The following is a 20,381-nucleotide window of genomic DNA, read 5'->3' as shown; positions in this document are numbered from 1 at the left end:
TCTTTTAAAGGGACACTGAGGAGAACCCTATCGAAATTTTTTTGTTAGCAATATCTGATAGTTCGGCATTTCATGGCTTTGTTGACGCTTGTCCGGGAGCGAGAGATGCATTTATTTCAAAGAAATTTGGATTCGAAGTTGAAAAATTTTTTCCCGCCGCTCCGATTCTAACTCGAGAACTCTTATGACGACACGGAGAACTCTTATGACGACACAGAACGGAGTGATGTGAAACGTGACGTAAATGGAGACTCCGTGATTTCTGGCGGCTAGCGGTGTGGCCTAGCAGCAGCTGAAATGAAAGTTACCACCGCCGCACGTTGAAGGCATCTATCGGGGGCGGCACCGTCGCTTCGTTTACGTTTGCACCGGCGTCTTGCCAGCGTTACGATGGATCCCGTTCCCGAACCCGACGACATAGTTCTCGCAAAAACTCTGGCCTGCATTTCAGCGACCTCAGCCCCACAGAGCGTGCAATGCTTTTGAGGGAGCACGGTTAGCTTAGGCGCCGGCGGGTGGTTTCCCGCCTTCCTCAGAGAGCAGCCGTTGCAAACTAAATATCATAACCCCAGTGCGGGGAGGTCGTGAGGGGTGCGTTGCGCCCATCGGAGGCTGGCCGGGGCTTTGGGGCCAACGGATTGTGATTCCTTGAACGGAGCGGTTGCACGGCGCAGCAGGCAGCGTCGAGGTCTCCCACGGTTGCAAGGGCCAAGTTATTTATTTATTTTTTGCCACAAAAAACAAATGGGTGCTCGAGGGCGGTCGCGTTTAAAGTCGGCGGCTTGAAACCAAAGCCGGGGCACGATGCTTCAACGGCTTCCGCTAGATCCAATGGGTCCACTGGATCTAGCTCTCTTGCCAACTTGCATGTACCTTCAGATATGTACTGTGAATGGATTAAAATAGGCGAGCTCGAAAAGAACAGCTCCGCCGAACTGCCGCAGCTATTGAATATAACGCGCACCTTGCCGTGGAGCCAAATCAGTCTGGCCAGGCCGGCGGCGGCTGGCGCACTCGGCGCGAAATAGATACATGCTCTAATCTCCCCGCCAATGCGGTCAGAGTGCGCCGAAGCCGCCGAACGCGTCGGTGGTCAAGCGCAGTTGGAGTATAGAGGGTCTCTCTTTGACCGACGTAACATCGCCGTGCAGGGCTCGCGTGCGCGCGCCTTGCCGCAGCATAAACGCCCCTTAACAGAGCCTGCGCTTAATCGCTAACCAACGTATTCAGCGGCGGCATCCATGGGAGCCACTGAAACCCCCCGTTCACTCACTAAATAAAAGAAAAGAAGTCCGGTGCCGAGGTTCGGAATCGAACCACGGCCTTCGGCGTCTGAGGCGGAAATGCTACCGCTCCGCCACGACGGCTCAAGTTACAGCCGTTAATAAAGGCGCATCTAGTGAATGCACTCTTCTGATGCAGAAATCTCCGCGCTTTCGCTAGGTATATCCTGGCCTAACAGAGCTAGGCCATCAGCAAGTTTTCTGAACTGCCTTGTACCTTATCTCCCGTCTCTAATAAACGATTTCCGTTAAGTAGTTTGAAGTTGACTGGTACAGCCGGGAATGTTTCGCCGGGCAAACGTGCGAATACACAAGTGCTGCCTTGTATGATCACCTACCATCGTGCCATCATAGCTTTTCATCGATCGTGGCGATCATCTGACAAGCCTTAACAGGCTCCTTCAAAGGTTAACTAGCACTTGAAACAGCACTTCGAGTTCCTCTGCTGTTCGGCGCTTGTAAATCGAAGCGCGTCAAAAACAAAACCGCGGGGCGCGCAAAGCTCATAGACACGAAGCGCCATAAAAAATCGAAACTCTCCTGGCCGCCTGTGGCACCGCCAAGCATGCGGCTTCCAACATTCAGGTTGTCTTTTGCCTGCCTTCCTTGTGTGATAAAAGTGCACTATTGGTTTTAAAACAAAGCTTACTTCATTATTGATCTGTGCAACCTACCTTTGTCAGCCTCAGAGATTCGCGAAACCAAGTAGGATGGAAAATTCCTCCAAGGTGGCGTCTCTTGTCCTATGGCGTCACCACGCTTGTACTTGCGAGATTGGCCTGTGGCGGCGATACCTGTGTTTTGGTTCTTGCTATTTTCTACCTTACAAGAGCTTTGTTTTCAGTAAGAGCGCCGTTTTTGTGATCAGGAGCTGGTATTCTATCGATACAAGCCAACTTCAATTTCTCCTCAGTGTCCCTTTAAAGCCTCTGGGATCCTATAAGGGTGGCCTCGCCGTGGAGTTGCCCCCTCCGCAAGCTTTATGCTGTGCTCGCCCACGCGTACGATCGACGGTTCGTTCGCAAATAATGCCTGGTGCCACTCGAATGTGGCGTGTACCAGCTCCGCTGCATCCCTGTCTAAGTGGCTTGTTTTATCCGGCGTAGGCATTACCCAGTCCTTCGGGACGTTGCTTGCGCGCGGGGTATATTCGATTTCTCCAAAATCGCAGTCGTCCTCAAATATGACGCTCACCGAACCTACCTTCCCGATGTAAGGGCGTAGCTTATTTGCGTGTACTGGCATGCGGCGACCGTCACTCATCTGCACATAGTACGAGTGCTCGCGGTACCTTTTTGTCACCACCGCCGGCCCTAGCCACTTCGGGTACATTTTCCCTGGCCTCTTGTCATCAAAGACGAGGACCGCCTCACCTTCGTGAAAGGTTTTTACCATTGCGTGCTTGTTGTAGTGCGACGGGTACGCCTCTTGCTGTTTTCTAGTCGTTAGCTCCGCAGTGTTGCCCGTGATCTCGAGCTGTGCTTTCAGATTTTTCAAATACTCAGGGGGAGCACTCGCTAGCTCCCCGGGTACCTCAATGGCTTTGCTTCAGGGTACCGAGTGGTCCTACTGGGTCTCAGCCGTAAAGCATTCGGAAGGGTGACACGCCAGTGGTGTCGTGTGGCACCTCCCGATAGGCCCAAAGAAGAAAGGGAATGAACTTGTCCCAGTTTTTCGGTTCCTTCTCGATTACGTGTGAGAGCATGGTCTTAAGGACTCTGTTCCACCTCTCCACCGCCCCATTGCTCTCCGGATGATTGGGAGCGGAAAAGCGTGGGGTACAGCCGAGTCTTTCGAGGAACTCCTTCGTAAGTGCGGCTGTGAAATTGGTGCCGCAGTCTGAGCACACCACCTCGGGAACCCCAGTCCGGCTAAACACCAAAAGCAGCGCGTCGCAGGTTGCCCTGGCGGACAAAGACCTTAGGCAGACTACTTCTGGCCAACGCGTGCACAGATCTATTATGCAAAGCGTGTACCGATGTCCTCGGCCAGACGATGGCTCAATCGGACCTATGATATCCACGTTCACTTTCTGAAAGAGAAACTTCGGGCGAGTGAGAGGCGTTATCGGTACCCTATCGGTTCACCATGGTCTGAACGCACTTGACAGGTATGGCAGCTGTCACAGTGTTTGCGAATATCCAATTCCATGCCCGGCCAGTAGAAACTGTACTTTAGGCGAGCTTTAGTCTTGCGAAAGCCCAGGTGTCCCCCCCAATAGGACTCGTGTGCTAGGCTGAGTGCGGCCTCGCGCCGTAATCTTGGCAGTACTAACTGCTGTACCCCTTGGCCTAGCACCTGGTCTTTATGATACAAAACTCCGTCTACGATAGACATGCCCGCCTTTCCTTGCTTGGCGTTCTGCCAGGCCTGACACAGAGTCTCATCCTCATGCTGCTCCACGCGAAACTTCTGTGCACCGCTAAGCTCAGCCGTGCCGCCCGCCTGTGATGGCTCGACCTCATTACTGTCAACTGTCTGCTGGGGCAGGGTTTCGTCCGCGAACGCCAGGACGGGCTCGGTGCCCACGTCTGGCGCTGATCTATCTGGTCTGTCTTCAGCCGGCGGCGACAGAGTTCCCACCACCGGCACGAGACCCTCACTGTCCGTTTTGCCCGAGTCATGCAGCTGTTCCCATGCGTCTGCGGAAATTAGACAGCCGGCTTGTGTGAGCTTGTCGGTGAGCGCACACAACACCGGTGTCGCATCGTCCACATTTTCGATCAGGGGAGCGCCACGACACAGCGCCAACGGAACTACTGCCAGTTTTGCCTCTACCTTCTCTCCGAAAGCGGAGACGAGATCGATCGTCCCATGTAGTCGAGATCGATCGTCCCATATGAACTCCTCAGGTACAAGGCTTTCGCGCACTACGGTGATATCTGCACCGGTGTCCACAATAGCGCCAATAACCGCTTCCCTACAGCAGATTTTAATGTCCCCGAGCACTGGACGCGTGGATTGCAAGGCATGGGTGGACATGCGTGCCGTAAGCCTATCATCGCGGGGTGGATTCTCTCGTCTGTCAGCTGGGTTCTCACGATCAAATGGGCAGTTCACGACAACATGTCTCCAGCTTCCGCATCGGAAACAGCCACCCGACCGCGATACCTTTTTCTTTTCTCCTCCTGGCCTGACTGCGGCTATTCTGTCTCCTCGCTCTGCTCCATGCTTCTGCGTAGGTGGGGCTTCAGTTCTTGGTTTTGGGGGCGTGTCAAAACGTTTAAAGCTGTCGGCTTTCCTCTGAGCGCTTGCCTTCCCGGCGGCTTCCTCGTATGTCTGTAGCAGTGCAGCTATCTCATCCGCATTCAGCCATTTCTCACCCTCGCGCAGCTTGACATATTTATGTGCTTCTTCTGATAGCCCCGCCTTGAGCTGGTCGGCAACCAGTAGCTTCAATAATCCGTCAAAAGACGACACGCATCGTGACTTCAAAAAAAAATTTAAGCAACTCTGGACGCGTGTGACAAAAGCCTTCCAGGTTTTTTCGCGGCGCTTGGTGGCCCCAGAAAACCGCCTTTGATACTCTGCGGCTGAAAGTTTCAACTCGTCTAGGACCACCGCCTTCAACTTGTCATAGTCCCTGTGCTGCTCTGCGGTGAACCGTGTCAATAAGTAGGTTACCCGCCCAGCCAGCACCGGGATCACAAGCTGCGCCCAATGTTCCTGCGGCACGTTGTAGGCCACGAGCGAGCATTCCACTGACTCAAACCAGACGGGTACTTCACCTTCTGCCGGCAATTTGGGGAACGCGCCGGTGAGTAGCTTAGCGTACTGTCTCAACCGCTCGTCCTCGGAAGGCGCCGCATTCTGGCTTCGAGCACGCATGATTTGCATCTCGAGCTCAAAGGCTCTTATCTTTTTTTCATACAATTCCAACTCTTCCTCAATGTTTTGGCCATGCCGTGACCCCGACGCCTCGTTGCTGCCTGTCCCCACCGTCCCCCCTGTCACCACTGTCACTACCGCTGTCCATCGTAGATGCCTTGTCGGGGTTAAGATGACCAAATCGGGTTATCATCAACTACGCAAGCCTTAGTCAAACAGTGACCGCTAAGAAAACGAAGGAACCAGGGAACTCACTCGGAGCTGCGCTCAGGGTCCTCTTTTCGGGCAGGAATGGCGGCGACCTCGGACCAGGTGCCGACTGAAGCCACTAGCTGCTGCCTTTACTCGGGGATGCCGTTTTCTGTCCGCTGAAGGCCGTGTCCGCTTGAATCTTCCAACTGCCGCCGTTGCTCAGGGATACCACTCTGTGTCAGTTGAAGGCCTTGTCTTCGGCGTTTCACGCCCGATGCGGTTCGCACCTTCGTACCCCCGTAGCCTGTCGTCCTTTCGGTATCTCGCCTTGGATGCCAAACTTCGTCGTTCTCTCCGTGGATATCTTCGTCCGTTCCTCAGGGCCGCTGTAGAGCACCAGTACTGTCGACTGCGCCAGTCAAGGTTTGCCGGTGGTGTTGGTCCGGTGATTTCCAGAAACTGGATGCACCGCTTGAAGGCTTCTCGATGATATGACTTGCAGGCGAAACGATTTAGTGAGAAACGAACTTTTATACAGGCTATTTACAGATGGGTACAAACAAAAGTCAGTATACGGCCACAACTATCCGCGGCCTGCCTAACCGACCCCCTGCACAGAGGCGAGGGACACCGTGTCCCAACAGTCAAACTGGCGCGCCTTGCACCAGCTCTCAACGGTCACTCCCTCCACACTCGGCCAGACCGAGCGCTTGCCAGCTAGGAGTAGCTAGAGACAAAAGCACACGGGCGCGGCTCCGTTCGCAGGTACACCCCGAAGATGCCCGCGCCCCTTTCCACACGTAAAAATAAACTGCTAACTGCGGCTCATCAGTTTTGACGAATAGGAAAGCTCAGAACTGATGTCAGCGTTTTCCGTTACCCCCAAGTTCCTCCCTAGGTGGTCTCACAATCCTTCGCCAAGGGGACAGGGGTCCGAGGTCGAGGCCGGCAGATAGCCCCGCCGTCCGGAGCGGCGAAGGAAACCGCAAGGATGAATGGGGAGTCTAACCAAAAAGGCATGAGTCCCCTTCTAACGGCGTGCACCAAAGCAAAACAAAATAAAAACAAAACCGGACGCGCAGCCTAGGTCACTGCCCTCTCGCGGAATATTCGCAACACATGTACAAAAAGATGCGACAGCGCGCCGAACCCTACACCTGCTGTTGTCTTAAAATTTCGTCACTTTTTTTTTATGGTAGTGTTGACAATCTTTCAGGAAAGTCCAAATTTCTCCGCAACTGTTGTTTGCTTCTGTCCTAAGTCCACATCACTGATAGTTTGTGATGTGATGACGATCACATCACAAGGTTGTTGCAAAATGGCGGTCGTATGCGCTACATCGTGCCCACATCACGGGGGCTTTCAATGTTTTGGCGGAGGTCGCACCTGGCGGTTGCGGCACGCATATATCAGTGATTATATTAGAGATGTCACATAAACATGATTAAATATTGGGCGAGTTTTGTTTATAACTTCATATTTTGCTCACTTCAACATGACTTAGACATTTGAGTTAGTGTCTTTAATACGAAACTACAATGGATGAATCGTTGAGCAGAACTGTTTTGTGGAAGCAAGGCAATAGCTCCAGAGTGCAACTACCAGCACACAAAAGTCACTGTGATGGAAATCCAACTCAGCGGCACTTTGTCACAGAGTTGGTGCAGGAATGTGATTGCTATTATAGAAGCACAATGACAGAAATTTCAGTGCAATTATGCAGTAGTCGCAACTTTTTCGAGACATGACATCTGTCTGCAAAAAGGAACCAAATCGAGCCAAGGGAATGAAAAGCAGCGTGTACAGGTTGGTATGATGTCGGATGTGTTACATGAGTATATCTGGGTTATGTCTCTTATAAATAGGGAAGAATTTACTCCGGGGGATTAAAATGAGTTGCCCTTAGTAACAGAGTGTCTCTTGTATGCAATGTTGTTAATGTGGCAAACACAGGAAAACCAACCAATCGATTTTCAGTTATCTCTTACGAGTGTCTCTTGTAATGAGATCTTATTGTACATGGCAATGCGGCATAGGAACTGAGCCTTGGATGTGCATGCTGTACATAAACGAAGGTGTCTGTTTGCACGCTTTGCAATAGGGCTGTGCGAGCAACCCGCATGACTCTGAGAACCAGGCGGCCCTGCGGAAGGCAGCGGAGGAGCTCCGCAATGCCACCAACGTGGCAGCCAGCAACGCACTCAAGCGCAAGGTCATTGTGCGCCTCGAGGTGGGTGGTCCCTCTGCATTGCGTAGGGAATCACTCTAGACTGGTTACCACGAGAGGAGAGCACACATTAAGGAACGATTAGGTGGAATAAGGGCAGACGAATCCGTTTCTTCTTTCTAACCGTTCCTATGCATGTGTTCATCTTGTGCTAACCAGTCTAGAGCAATTCCCTGTACAATGAAGAACCAACTACAGCAGAACCGTGCTGTAGTGAACGCGGATATTATCAATTATTGGTGGTATTGAACTCTACTTAGAGATTTGTAATGAACACATGCAATTTTACTTCATATATTGAAAATGATGAGCCGCAAAATGGGTATATCGGTGAAAGCGAAACACAAAGGGTGCTTATGGGCTGTGCAATGTAGGCTCCATGTTAAAGAACCCATGGGAGTTCGAATTAATCCAGAACCCTTTGTTGCGGCATTCCGCACAGTCCTTGTGTTAATTTGGGGCGTTAAACCCAACAATTTATGATTTTAAAACTCCCGAGCGCCAAGTGATGCTAAGTGGTGGCAGGCAGCAGGTTTTACTGCACTGCACAAGTGGCTGGTGGTGGTGGTGGTGGTGGTGTGCAAGCTTTCATGGCAAGGTTCACACTTTTTTCTCGCACTTACCAACAGCGCCTCAGAAGATACAGCAGTGTGGTTGGTTGGCAGCCAGGCAGTCAGCATGTGTTCACACCTCTCACACCCGTCAGCTACGCCCCGGAAGCAACGGCGGGGACGGTTTGTAGCCTTGCAGTAACCATCTCGCATTCATGTCGACTTTCATGGGGGTTTGATGAAAACAGTGATAGCGTTTGCTGTGACCTACCATTTTCGGTTTGACAGTGCTTTAATTTGGAGAGGCCACACTAGCATTCACTGAGCTTGCCACGATTGCATGCTGGTGGTGCAGCAAGGGGAAGCCAACCTAACTGGCACTGTTTTTTTGCGGCCTCTGGGCTCTCAGCGAGCATCTTCGATACGTCTTGAAAACTTCGGAAAAGGTTTCCTTGTTCTCTAGCAAGGATAGGTTGAGTTTCCTTCACTTTACTTGACTGAACTGCGCTGCTCTTATGTGCATTTTTGACAATATTTTACTTTACGAATTTCGGCTGTATTGAACTATTCAATGATATTTTATCCATTCGCTGTAATGAGGTTTGATTGTAGTTCCAGTTTGTTTGGTCCTCTCTGCCCCAATGCGGTACAGCAAGCTCACTTCGTCAACTCTGCATTTCAGAATGCCGCCCGCCATGCGTCTTCCACTGCAACGCAGAACATAGCAGCCGCCCAGAATGCGGGCCCGTACAACAGCAACCTCATGCTGCAGGAGGAACTGATGAGCAGCTGCCGGGTGAGTGCTTCTTCACACTCTGCTTCCTGTTTTCTTCACTCAGAGTGTAGCTTCCTCTTTGCCCATGCAGGCATGCACCCACATGCTTCAAACTTCTGGACATTCTGCCAGCATGCATAAAAGATCTCTGCCTAAAAAAATTATAATTAGTTTGAAATAAGGGAGTAATTACTCATTAGCATCCACCTGAGCTTAGATATATATACATATATATTGTATTTGCTCACATAATTTACACACCTTTTTTCTTTAAATTAAGGCTTCAAAAAGGGTGTGTGTAAATTATGTGGAAATTTTTCTGAACACGCCCTAAAAAATGCTACAAAAGCAATAACGCACAATATATACTGTATATTGCCGCCGGGCCCCCATCTCTCATCCCTTACTGGTCAAAACAAAAAAAAGTTGACTCCAAATATAACTTGCATGTCCCCTCCCGCCCCGGCCCACATTATGTAGCCCCCAGCAGGATGGCATGGTGGCGTGTGCACAGCTCAAAGCAGTAAATGCACAACGATGCAATCACGAAACCAGCAGTGGGAAGCAAAGGAGATAATGATGCAATTAAACGGTGCCCTCGCCTGCGGCCCGGCTGACTAGCAGTTTTGGATTCAGTTGCGCGTGCATCTTATCATCTGGGAAAGTGACCATCAGCACGAGTGAGCCGGGTAAACAGCACCCAATTCATGCCCCCGCCACTCTCAACTTTTGCGACTGCACACTGCGACTAGGCCGTGCCAGTCTTCCCAAGCGTGCCTTACGCGCACCCACATACATGATGGTGGCCTGGCGCTGCAGAGCGTGCAAAATATGCAAGTACAATTTTTTTTTTTTCAAGAATCCGGGCAAAATGTTGGGGCACAATTATGCACAGGTGCAAATTATGGAAGTAAATACAGTACATTAAGACAGGTGCTTGGGCGAGTTGGTATGCCATTTTGTGATGACCTGTGCGTACTCATTGGGGGCAAAAGAGAAGACACTCAAGGACAGGTGCTGACATATACTGCTATAGAGGAGAGTTATGCAGCTGTTTCAGAAACCTTGTAGCTCCAAGAACAATTTGTCATGGTCAGGGAATTGAACCCTGGACCACAGCCCCTCAGATCTGGGGCTGTTCTACCACTTGCAGCTAACCAGGAAGGCTAGCAGATGGTGGGGCGAGGCTGGCTTGATCGACGACTTGTGTGTGCAAATTGTGTTGGTCCAATAGAGGAAACTTGCAGGGAGGGGTATTCTTCAGTACAGTGAACTCAGTAAAGTGGTGAGCTGGGTGAGTCGGTACATGATTGCAGAAAGGAAACCAGCGCAAAAGACGGAGACACAGAACAGGAACACAGGACGACGCTGGTCCAGCGTCGTCCTGTGTTCCTGTTCTGTGTCTCCGTCTTTTGCGCTGGTTTTCTTTCTTTGTACAGTGAACTCTTCGCTAATCTCCATTATACAGGGTAGAACCAGCAGAAAGCATGCAGGTGTGGGGAAGGCCTAAGGATGATGCTGGGTCCTGTGGAACCTGCGCCCGTTTTGCTATCCTACGCAAGCGTGGCCGCTTCCGTGTGCGCCGCATCTCTTATCGTAGTGGTAAAAAATGAGGATCGCTGCTCGTCAGGTTCACAGCCTGTTGACTGCATCATGGCACAACACAGTGAGAGTGCCGCGTGGTATACTGCACTTAACCCGCGAATGCACAGTGGCAGCTCCCAATGGCCATCAGCGCATTGATTCTATGCAAGCCTAGCATTACTGTTCGCTAGCTTTTGCTGCATACTGACAGTCATTTTTGTGGGGAAAGAACAGTTAACTCTTCTGGCAAGTGTAGTAGATAACTGCTGCTCGGAAATGTCGCTGTGTTTTGCCACGGATTTAGATGGATAAGAAATTCGTAATTTCTGAGAGTATGGTGCAGATCGAATAATAAGTACTATTAAGAAACTATTTGAAATTTCAGATATCGTACTTACTCGCATAATTTGGGCACTTTTTTAAATTAAGGCTTCAAAAAGTTATTGCAAAAATTTTGGAAAATTTTCTTAGCATGTCCTAAAAAACTATACTAAGGTCATAACGCGCAATATATATTGTTATATTGTACATTGCTGCCTATACATTGACCGCCCCAACTCGCTCGCCTTGCTGACCCCAAAAAAATGTTTCCAAATGTAAACCTCGTACCGCTTCCTGCCCCGCCGCACATTATATAGTTCTCCGCAGGATGACATGGCACCGCATGTACAGCTCAAAGCAGTAAACGCGTAGCGATATAATCGTGAAGCTGGCAGTGGGAGGCAAAGGAGATAAAACTGTGCCTTCACTTGCGGCCCAGCAGACTAGGGGGCAAACCAAACAGAACACAATTTGGTATTTTTGGATTCAGGCGCACAACAGTTCATCCGGAAAGGTGACTGCCAGCGCAAGCGAGCCGGGTAAACAGCACAAAATTCATGCCCTCGCCACTTGCAGGTTTCACAACTGCACACGGCAACATGGCTGCGCCGATCTTTCCAAGCCTGCCTTTCACGCACCCACGTACATGCTGGTAATCTGGAGCAGCAGAGAGCACAAAATGTGCGAGTAAAAGTTTTTTTTTTAGTACTCTGGGTAGAAAGTTGGAGGTGCGTAGTTTATGCGCAGGCGCAAACTATGCAACTAAATACGGTATTTACACACCCTTGCTTTGAACTTATTGCAACTGTGAGTGATTAAGTAGCATTGATTCCATTGCAAGAAAAAATCTAAAGTGCTTTTTTTTCATTTTGGGTGGAAAAAACAGCGCAAAAGGGACGGAAGACAAAGAAGAAGGAAACCACACGGATGGGCGCTGACTCACAACTATTTTTTATTCAGAAAAAAACAGACATTTATATTTAAAAAGTCACATGACCTGACGTCACTCGCGCACATGCCCAGAAATACAACAGTCTAAGTCTATATCATGAGTCAAGATTAAAACCTTACAACGCGATTTTAGAACTCTGTGATTAACCGAAAAAACACGAGACAGCCAGAAAAAACAAAGGTACTAAAAAAACAAAGGTACTAAAAAAACATAACACAAATCACGTGTTGTCAAGAAAATCGACCTCTTTATCGACCATCAATAAGGAAGGCTGACTGGCGCATTCATCCCGTCTTTTCCGAATGTGATATGCCTCAATGAGCTCCCTTGTCGTCTTATCTCTATGGCGGAATAAAATACGTGTGCGCGCGACTAGAGGTCTGCATACTTTCTTATTTTCAATCTTGCATGCTTCGCAGTGCTCTCTTAGATGCGAATAGGGAGCATCTTCGTTCACTATCAGATTCAAACTATTCGCATCTAAGAGAGCACTGCGAAGCATGCAAGATTGAAAATAAGAAAGTATGCAGACCTCTAGTTGCGCGCACACGTATTTTATTCCGCCATAGAGATAAGACGACAAGGGAGCTCATTGAGGCATATCACATTCGGAAAAGACGGGATGAATGCGCCAGTCAGCCTTCCTTATTGATGGTCGATAAAGAGGTCGATTTTCTTGACAACACATGATTTGTGTTATGTTTTTTTAGTACCTTTGTTTTTTTAGTACCTTTGTTTTTTCTGGCTGTCTCGTGTTTTTTCGGTTAATCACAGAGTTCTAAAATCGCGTTGTAAGGTTTTAATCTTGACTCATGATATAGTCTTAGACTGTTGTATTTCTGGGCATGTGCGCGAGTGACGTCAAGTCATGTGACTTTTTAAATATAAATGTCTGTTTTTTTCTGAATAAAAAATAGTTGTGAGTCAGCGCTCGACCGTGTGGTTTCCTTCTTCTTTGTCTTCCGTCCCTTTCGCGCTGTTTTTTCCACCCAAAATGAACGCATACCAACTCGCCCAACTTTCCATTCTACTACAGTGCTTTTTTTTTTTGTTTTTAAATAAAATGAAATGCCACAACCTAGTGTGATAATTTTTCCGTCACTTTCCTCAGTTTAGGTTTCATTTAATTTCGTGAACTTTTTGTGCACCCCTGTAAAATTGAAATTGATGAATGCTTACTGCATGCTGTGTACACCCGGTGTCAAAAAATTTATGAAGCATGACTATGGCACAGTGCTTAAGACCGTTGAGACCGCTTCCTTATCTGTGTGGCCTCTTTTAACACGTCGTCTCCTTCCTTCCAGCCATGTGCCTGGTATCACGGTTCCTTCTTTCTTTTAAGGTGCTGCTTGTTTGGGCGGCCCACTTGAGTGTGTTTGCACAAGGGTGAGCATTATTAGCTGATAAGCTCTGCGTGGATGCCCTGTGCAGGACGTGGCTGGCGTCATCCCCCGTGTGGTGCAGGGCATTAAGGGCACAGTGGCAGAGCCAGACAACCCCGTGGCTCACCACAAGCTGCTCACCTCGTGCCAGGAGCTCCTACCGGTGGGCTAGCTCATTGGGGGCTTACAATACCCTACCGACTGTCAACTTGGCATTTGTTGCACACAGCAACGTTCTGGAAGTGAAGAAATACTGTTACCGACCAAGTCGGGGAACATGGAATCTACTTCTGGGTGCTCATAAGGGTTCCTTGTTCACACACAGGTCGGTGACTACATTTCTTCACTTCCAGAGCAATGTCTGATCGGACAAAGTTTTATCCAACTCTTCACTGCAGCAGGCTTTTTGCACACTGCACTGGCAGCACTCGCACATCTCAGAAATTCGCTTCCAAATGTACACTTTACATTCCAGCAATGTATAGGCAGGCTTTTCAACATTTTCGCACGTGCCAGTTATATATTATTACCTGGAATGCAAAGTGGAGTGCGTGGAAATGATGTTCGATGACTTGTGAGCACAGCCAGTTGTGATGTCAGCTATGCATGCTCGGATAAATGTTTGCTGTGCATGTTAGTTTCTGAACCGATAGTCAGCGCTTTGCAGTGTGGCTTTTCTAGTGTGTTCATTCTACCTTTGTTTTAGTGCACTAGAAATATGAGTCTTCCAACATGTTGCAGATGATGTAGGGCTCTATCACTAGCATGAGGTTGCATCGTTTTATGACTTGCACTGAAACATCTGCATGGGAGGGTCATCTTTTGTAGGCAGCATATGCTGTTACATTGCTCTACGCTGAAAGTTTGGGGCACGTGAACTGTCTTGCTAAAACGGAAACCTCGTTTTTACGAAACACCATCCCAAAGCAATGTTTATTTCCAGCGATATGACAACTTTATTTGATTTTTAGATGAGCAGTGTGGTGCAGTACCGCATGTGCGTGCAGTACTGCCACAAGGCAACAGCCATTGGCAACTCTGTGGCCAGCAGTGCATTTCCTTGGTTGCTGCAGCCAGCAAGCCAGATGGTGTCAGCGTCCAAGGGATGCGTCCCCACCATTGTAGAGCCGGCCTGTGCCATGCAGCTGAGCACTGCCACCAAGCAGACATCCTCGGCCCTCGCTGACCTGCGCATGGCATTGGACAAGGTGGGTCACCGCATTCACATGCGTCATTCATCCATATGAAACTGAAATGAGAAGGGTTATACTTGGCATGCCTCGCACTGTCTTTTGCATTGACTCTGTCTGTGCCGAAATAAGTACCGTAGTTACACGCATGTAAATTGACACCCCACATGGCATATCAGAAAAAAGAGAGAGAGAGAGAGAAGGGCATGCCCTGGGGCACAGTCCAAAATTTAACGTATTTGTTACTGGTCTACTCGTCCACACATGCATTATCGTCCTTGCGAGTGCTGCTGCTGTCATTGATGCTGCAGTCCCACAGCTTGTCGTTCTAACATCGTCATCCAGTGAAATCCCCCACTTCGCAAACAACCGTACCAGGACATCGCGTAAAACAGCTAAAAATTTTGCCTTGCTGCAGCCGCCACACCTGCATCACTTTTTCCAAAATGTCGAACTTGCGGCCCGGCACACAGTTGTTTGTTTCTTTGGTGTAAAGAATGACAGCCATCTTGAATGTAGCCGTGAACGAGTGACAAACACTTACTGACCCCGAAGCGCAAATGACGATTGACAGTGCACTGCATAAAAAAGTGGTAAAATGTGGCATGCGTCAAACATAGCCAAACAGAGACTGCGTGAGCGGTGTCGGCTCTTCCATCAGCTACTGACACCCCCGGAAGCGCTGCCGTTCCGAGTGGCGGTGCCACCGCAATTGGAACAGAGGCCCTTCCGTCAAGTGACACTGTCATGAGTGCTGAATGCTCAGTTAAAATGGGAAAAAAAAAAAAGAAAAATCCTTCCAAACAAGTGGGCAGAGTACCAGAATGCTACTCGGTCGAGCCATAGAGCAAACATAAACTTGCAATCACGCTGTAGCATATCTCGTTTGTCTCGCCTTTATTTATGGTGCCATGCTTTGGTTTCAATTCCGCCCCCATTTCAAGTCTTGAAATCAAAAAAAGTAGTCAGACTTACAATTACAATTGTGTAAATACTGTACTTGCAGTCAGGGAAAATGTGCACCTTCCTGCCTTGACAAATCTGGCGTCTTTCACTGTGACAAGTTGCAAGTACCATGATTTGCTGTGCCTGACATGTTGTTTTAATTGCCCTTTTCCTCAAAAGCAGAAGCGGTGCACAGTGGACTGTGCTTTTGCAGGCACATTACTTGCGCTGTCCCCACATTGTTGGGCACTAAGTTTGAAGTGACTTTGCAAGTTTTGATACAGTTAAACCTGGGTATAACGAAGTTGATAATAGCCTGTAATATTTTTTACATTCAAGTATTTAGTTATATGCAGCTTTCACATTAAGACTCAAAAGAACAATGCAGACCGGAAACCAAAATACAAAATAACTACAGCAAAAGTTCGTTAATTCGAACCTCAGTAATTCGAATTTTTGGATAATTCGAAGTACACTACTTGGTCCGGCCAAGCTCCATAGAGATCTGTGTATAAAAAAGCCCATTAATTCGAAAGCAAGTCGGTTCTGCTACGGATAATTCGAACTACGCACTGCCACATCTGGACGGCTTGGCACACAGCACGTGGCCAGAAAAAAAAAAGAAAGCACCTTCGCGTAGTTAGAGGTTGCGCACATCCTAAACGGGGACAGAAGGTGGAACCAGATAGAACCGTGGAAGAGTGGGTAAAGCCTAAATGGCGCCATCACCGGCGCGATGGCCGGCGGCGCCGGAGGGTAGGTTTTGGCGGCTGCGGTGGCGGCTGCCTACCCTCATTTTCTCGCACACTCCGAAACTCGCAACTAAATACTCATTAATTTGAGCCCTGTTAATTTGGAAATACGGATAAGTACTTTCGGCGCTGTCCCAGCCAACGCCCATGATAGGCTGTGACTTCGGACGGGCGCTACAAATTACGTGCGAAAAACTTTTTTTTTTTTACTTTGCGAGTGTCGTCCATCCTTCCACCCGTCAGTCGCCAACGGAAGCACGCAGTCAGCCACGATCATGAAGCTGGCCTTAGCATCGCCCGGTGGTCAGCCGCTGGCCGGAACCTACCAACGTGGGCTGTCAGCGCGGACCAATCAGGGCGCGACAGCATCAGACTTCCGCCCACCTCTACAACATGGCCACGACTGCCGAAGCGACCTCTCGCTTCACCATGAACTCGTCGTTGCCACTGTGCCTTATGTTCATGGCAAACAAAAGTCGCACGAAGCTTTCGCTTAGTCTGAAGATGCCCGCAGCACAAAATTTTAGCGATGAAATGCACCAGATTTTCAGAATGCTTCTGGATTTTCAAAGCTGCTAGGCTTAGCTAATATGCGTCGGTTGACGTCAGGAAGCGCGGGAGGTTCAAACAGGTTAACTATTTTTGTTCAGAAAAGGGTCACAAAGAATAATTGGTCCTCTTTGTCGTCATTGAATAAATAATAGCTTAATTGTTAATGCACAGCTGTTCTTTTTAGCATTTTATTAAGCATATGGAATCACGCCATTTCTAAATCCTGGTGGCAGCGGTCTAATGGCAGCCGCCTGTTTTCCGCCGCTTGTGGTGCTGCACGGCGGCGATGCATCGGCTTTCCGCTGCGCCACTCAAAATCCACAGTGCAAGTTCGCTTCATGTGGGTCGCCCTAAGGCGAACGTACTGAAAACGAGGCTTTCACAACTGACACGCGCTGGCACTCTACAAATTTCGCTTCTACCCCTTTCTAGAGTTAGCGTCAAAAGGTAAACACACCATGATGTTATCGATGCTATCATTGCGCAACATCCTGGCGCACTGCCAAAAAATGCGTTTTGGACCGTGACTGTGCGGAACGAAGGGAAGTGTTAATGACTGACGCTTTTTTTTTTTAATTCATAGGCATAAATTGGGGGTGGGTGGGTTCATTACGCGAGTGAGTTCGTTACCTGAGTAAATACGGTACATGTACCGTAATGCAAATGGTTATCAGTTTTTTCAAGGCTATTCGATAATTTGAACACATCGGATAATTCGAACTTTTGTCCCGGTCCTGTTAAGTCTGAATTAACACTTTCCTGCCCGCGCCTATTCCCATCGACAGCCCGCTATCGATGGTTTCAAATTCGTATTTTCCCGCTTTGGAAGTGTTCTTGGACAGCTAGCGCCATCCAGTGGGTAAAAAGAGAACCTTCCGTTTAGTTTTGCTTTGCATTTTGTTTTTTCCGTCACGCGACTATTTTTAAAGCCCCTTCGGAGTCACGTGACTGGCGCTCCTTGTTTACATCATGGCGGCGACGCCGCGCGCCGCAGCTGCACGGAAACTGCGCGTTTCCACGGGAAGTGATACATCTGTGAGCTCGTTTTTGCCACGGGAACAGCAGCAGTGATGACTAAGAAGGCGACTTTGGTTCATAAGACTTTAGCACGGACAGTGAAATTCCGTCAAACCGACCCGGAACGTCAACAGCCATGCCTGGTAAGTTCCGCTTTTGCTGCGCGCTGGTCGGAAGAGATCAGGTTGTTTTGAAGGTCACAACTCTTATCTGCAGGGTGTCACCGTGTTTCAGGCGGGATTGCTCTTCGCCGGCAGCGCAGAGAGTCGTGTTTTCGGCTAGAAGACAGCCAGGCGTCGACCTCGGCGTTGCGCGCCGGAGTGCTGCACGGCGCTTCTTCAGAGCCGTCGATTTCTTCCTCCTATTTTTCCCCACAAAATCATCAGTGAGATATGCAGGAACACGAACAAGTATGCGTGGATGCATATCTTGTAGAAATCGTCCTACAGCGAAAAAGATGGATCTTGGCGAGAGGTCACTCCAGAAGAGATGACAAACCTCAAGTGCTGCAGCACAAGCCCCAAAAATGGAAAAATACCGAAACTGCAAATTGTGCTACAAAGAAATAAAGGTCGAACAAAAGAAAAATGTTCTTTGCGAGACATGCGTGGCAAACCTCTCTTTCACGGCAACGAGGAACTGTATCGCGCGGTGGCACGATAGTCGGTGGGCTACTGTGTCCTTGCCTACCTCAGCGAATACTGTACATGGAAAGCTGAAATTTGCTGCAGTGTTACATCAGTCCCTGTTGTAAAAAACTTATATCCTGAAATTTTTTTATGTTTTGTTTGTGTGAAGAAACTTTGATGTTTTTGTGCGTTTTCTCTTTGTGAATGCAAATTTTTTCATAATAATTTTTTTTTTGATCACATACTTAATAAGCCGGTTGATTGAAACTTATACCATTGCGAAGACAATTTCATCCTCTATAATTTGATACTATGCACTCCTGTATGAAGCAAGTTTTGTTAAATAGAAAAATATATTAATGACACCACCCAATCAGCACCACTTTTCCCGCGGGCAGGAAAGTGTTAACAAGCTTTTAGTGTATAGTTGAAGTTATGGTGAAAATGTTGGCAATAAACCAGCATTACACAGAGTCGTAAATGTGGAGAAACATTTCACGATCATGCTAATAATGTGACTGTGACTGCAGCCAGTGCCAGCCCTTGGCTGGGATTAGGAGAGTGGAGGAAGCAGGAATGCCATGGCAGGGCTTGAGGAGAGGGTGGGCGGTCACGCCACCATCACCACCGCTAGACTGGCTGTCGAGGCACTTGCCTCAAGCTGCACGTTCCCACTCTCGGTCCACCCGCCACCATTGCCTCAGGACATCTGATGTGATGCCCTCCATTATCCCCGCTCTCGACGTATGACAGCTTTTGGTGCCGGGATCATTCGAACAGTCGGGCGCGCACTACTTGTCTTATGTCTTTTCTTGTTATTTCCTATTGTTCTTTTATGCGTGAACTGCTGTAGTGCCTCGTGGTGTGACATTACAAAAGCGAAAGCAGCAGAGACTGCTGTGTTTGCCACAAAGAGGCACTGACTGCGCTGGAGTATGTCACGTTGTGTCAACTGTGGTCTCGTTGTGATCAAAGATGTTCCTCTCATGACAATTCATGTCTTATTGTCATGAAACTTCCGCGTCGTGTGTTCAAATTTCAAGTACCTCAACACTAGCTAATAGATAGTCAGTGTAGCAAGTTCTTCATATCAAAGTTAACCATCGCAACACCTTCGCTGCGTGTAGTTCGCAGGCACACACGCTTCAATAAGGGCGGCATTGGGGAATTGAGAAACTTCATAAATCCACAACATGAAGGTTTGTTACACCCAGGTTTAACTGTACTTGCACATTGCCACAGCGGAAGATACTTGCTTTGCCAAGGCAGTCTGTCGTTCATTTTTAGTAATGGCCAACTGCTTTTTCAGGGTAGATGGTGCTATTGCAAATACCGCATAAACACGTTTTAAGGGCCACACTCAAAATTGACCCTTAAAGGGGCCATGATGGCCTATTTTCACGCATACCCTGCTTATCGCCTTTAATTCCCAGCAGGTTAAATTACAATTCCCCCAATTTTCAGTTGATTCTGTGCGGAAAATATTTTTAAAACGAATTTTTTGCTTAAGAGGACTTCTTGTTGGGCAAGTTGGTACTTGAACATTGTACTTTTTAGGTGCCAAAACCACACACACACAAGAGAAGGAAACGAGACAGAGCGCCACTCACAACTGGTTTAATTTGGGGAAGGCACATACATGCCTATATATACAGTCAACCGGCGCCTGCGCAAGGAGCATATTCATACATCAAGTAGTACACGATAAGCATTTTTCAAAAAACTGTTTTTCCGCCTTGTATAAAGATAATGACGTTTCACTGATGCACAAACTGCCCTTCTTGCTGATATAGAATGCTTCAATAAGTTCTCTTGCTTTTACATTGTCACTCCTGGCCAGAATCCGCACCGTTGAAAAACATGGCTCACAAGAGCACGAAGGGCAGGATCTAATATGTTTTGGTAAATTTGGGCCCTCTTTATTTTGTTCCACGTTTCTTTCATGTTCCCTGATTCGCTCATTGGCACAGCGCCCGGTTTGTCCTATATAGGAACGACCGCACGAGAGGGGAATTTCATATACTACCCCTTCGGTACACCTCATGAATTGTCGCCCGTGCTTGGTTCCGCAGCCTGTTTCTTTTTGTTTTTGCTTTCTTTTTTCTAATCGGGGGCAAACACTTCCGAGCTTCAGGGGGGCTGTGAAAACGAGCGGGACACCATGCCTGCTCGCCACCTTTTTCAGGTTGTGGGTCAACTTG

General features: G+C 48.5%; 1 protein-coding gene and 1 long non-coding RNA gene across 7 annotated transcripts in view; both read left to right on the top strand.

The window, feature by feature from the left end:
* The window catches only part of rhea (Talin_middle and talin-RS domain-containing protein rhea), a 411,461-nt gene that overhangs the window by 197,822 nt on the left and 193,258 nt on the right, over nucleotides 1–20,381 (top strand). For all 6 annotated transcript variants that reach the window (XR_013306466.1, XR_013306465.1, XR_013306467.1 and 3 more), the window contains 4 exons: nucleotides 7,405–7,533; nucleotides 8,764–8,877; nucleotides 13,145–13,258; nucleotides 14,169–14,303. Coding sequence is in view for 3 of the 6 variants with exons in the window: in XM_077628096.1 (XP_077484222.1) it covers nucleotides 7,405–7,533; nucleotides 8,764–8,877; nucleotides 13,145–13,258; nucleotides 14,169–14,303 (492 nt within the window). In the remaining 3 variants the exon portion in view is untranslated. The remainder of the gene's footprint in view (nucleotides 1–7,404; nucleotides 7,534–8,763; nucleotides 8,878–13,144; nucleotides 13,259–14,168; nucleotides 14,304–20,381) is intronic.
* LOC144094180 (uncharacterized) lies at nucleotides 17,556–17,930 on the top strand. The gene is made up of 2 exons (XR_013306468.1): nucleotides 17,556–17,694; nucleotides 17,768–17,930. It is a non-coding gene; the product is annotated as an uncharacterized LOC144094180 (long non-coding RNA).

The sequence above is a fragment of the Amblyomma americanum genome, chromosome 6, assembly GCF_052857255.1.
Source record: "Amblyomma americanum isolate KBUSLIRL-KWMA chromosome 6, ASM5285725v1, whole genome shotgun sequence".
Lineage (NCBI taxonomy): Eukaryota > Metazoa > Arthropoda > Arachnida > Ixodida > Ixodidae > Amblyomma > Amblyomma americanum.
This window is presented reverse-complemented; position numbering and strand designations above follow the sequence as displayed.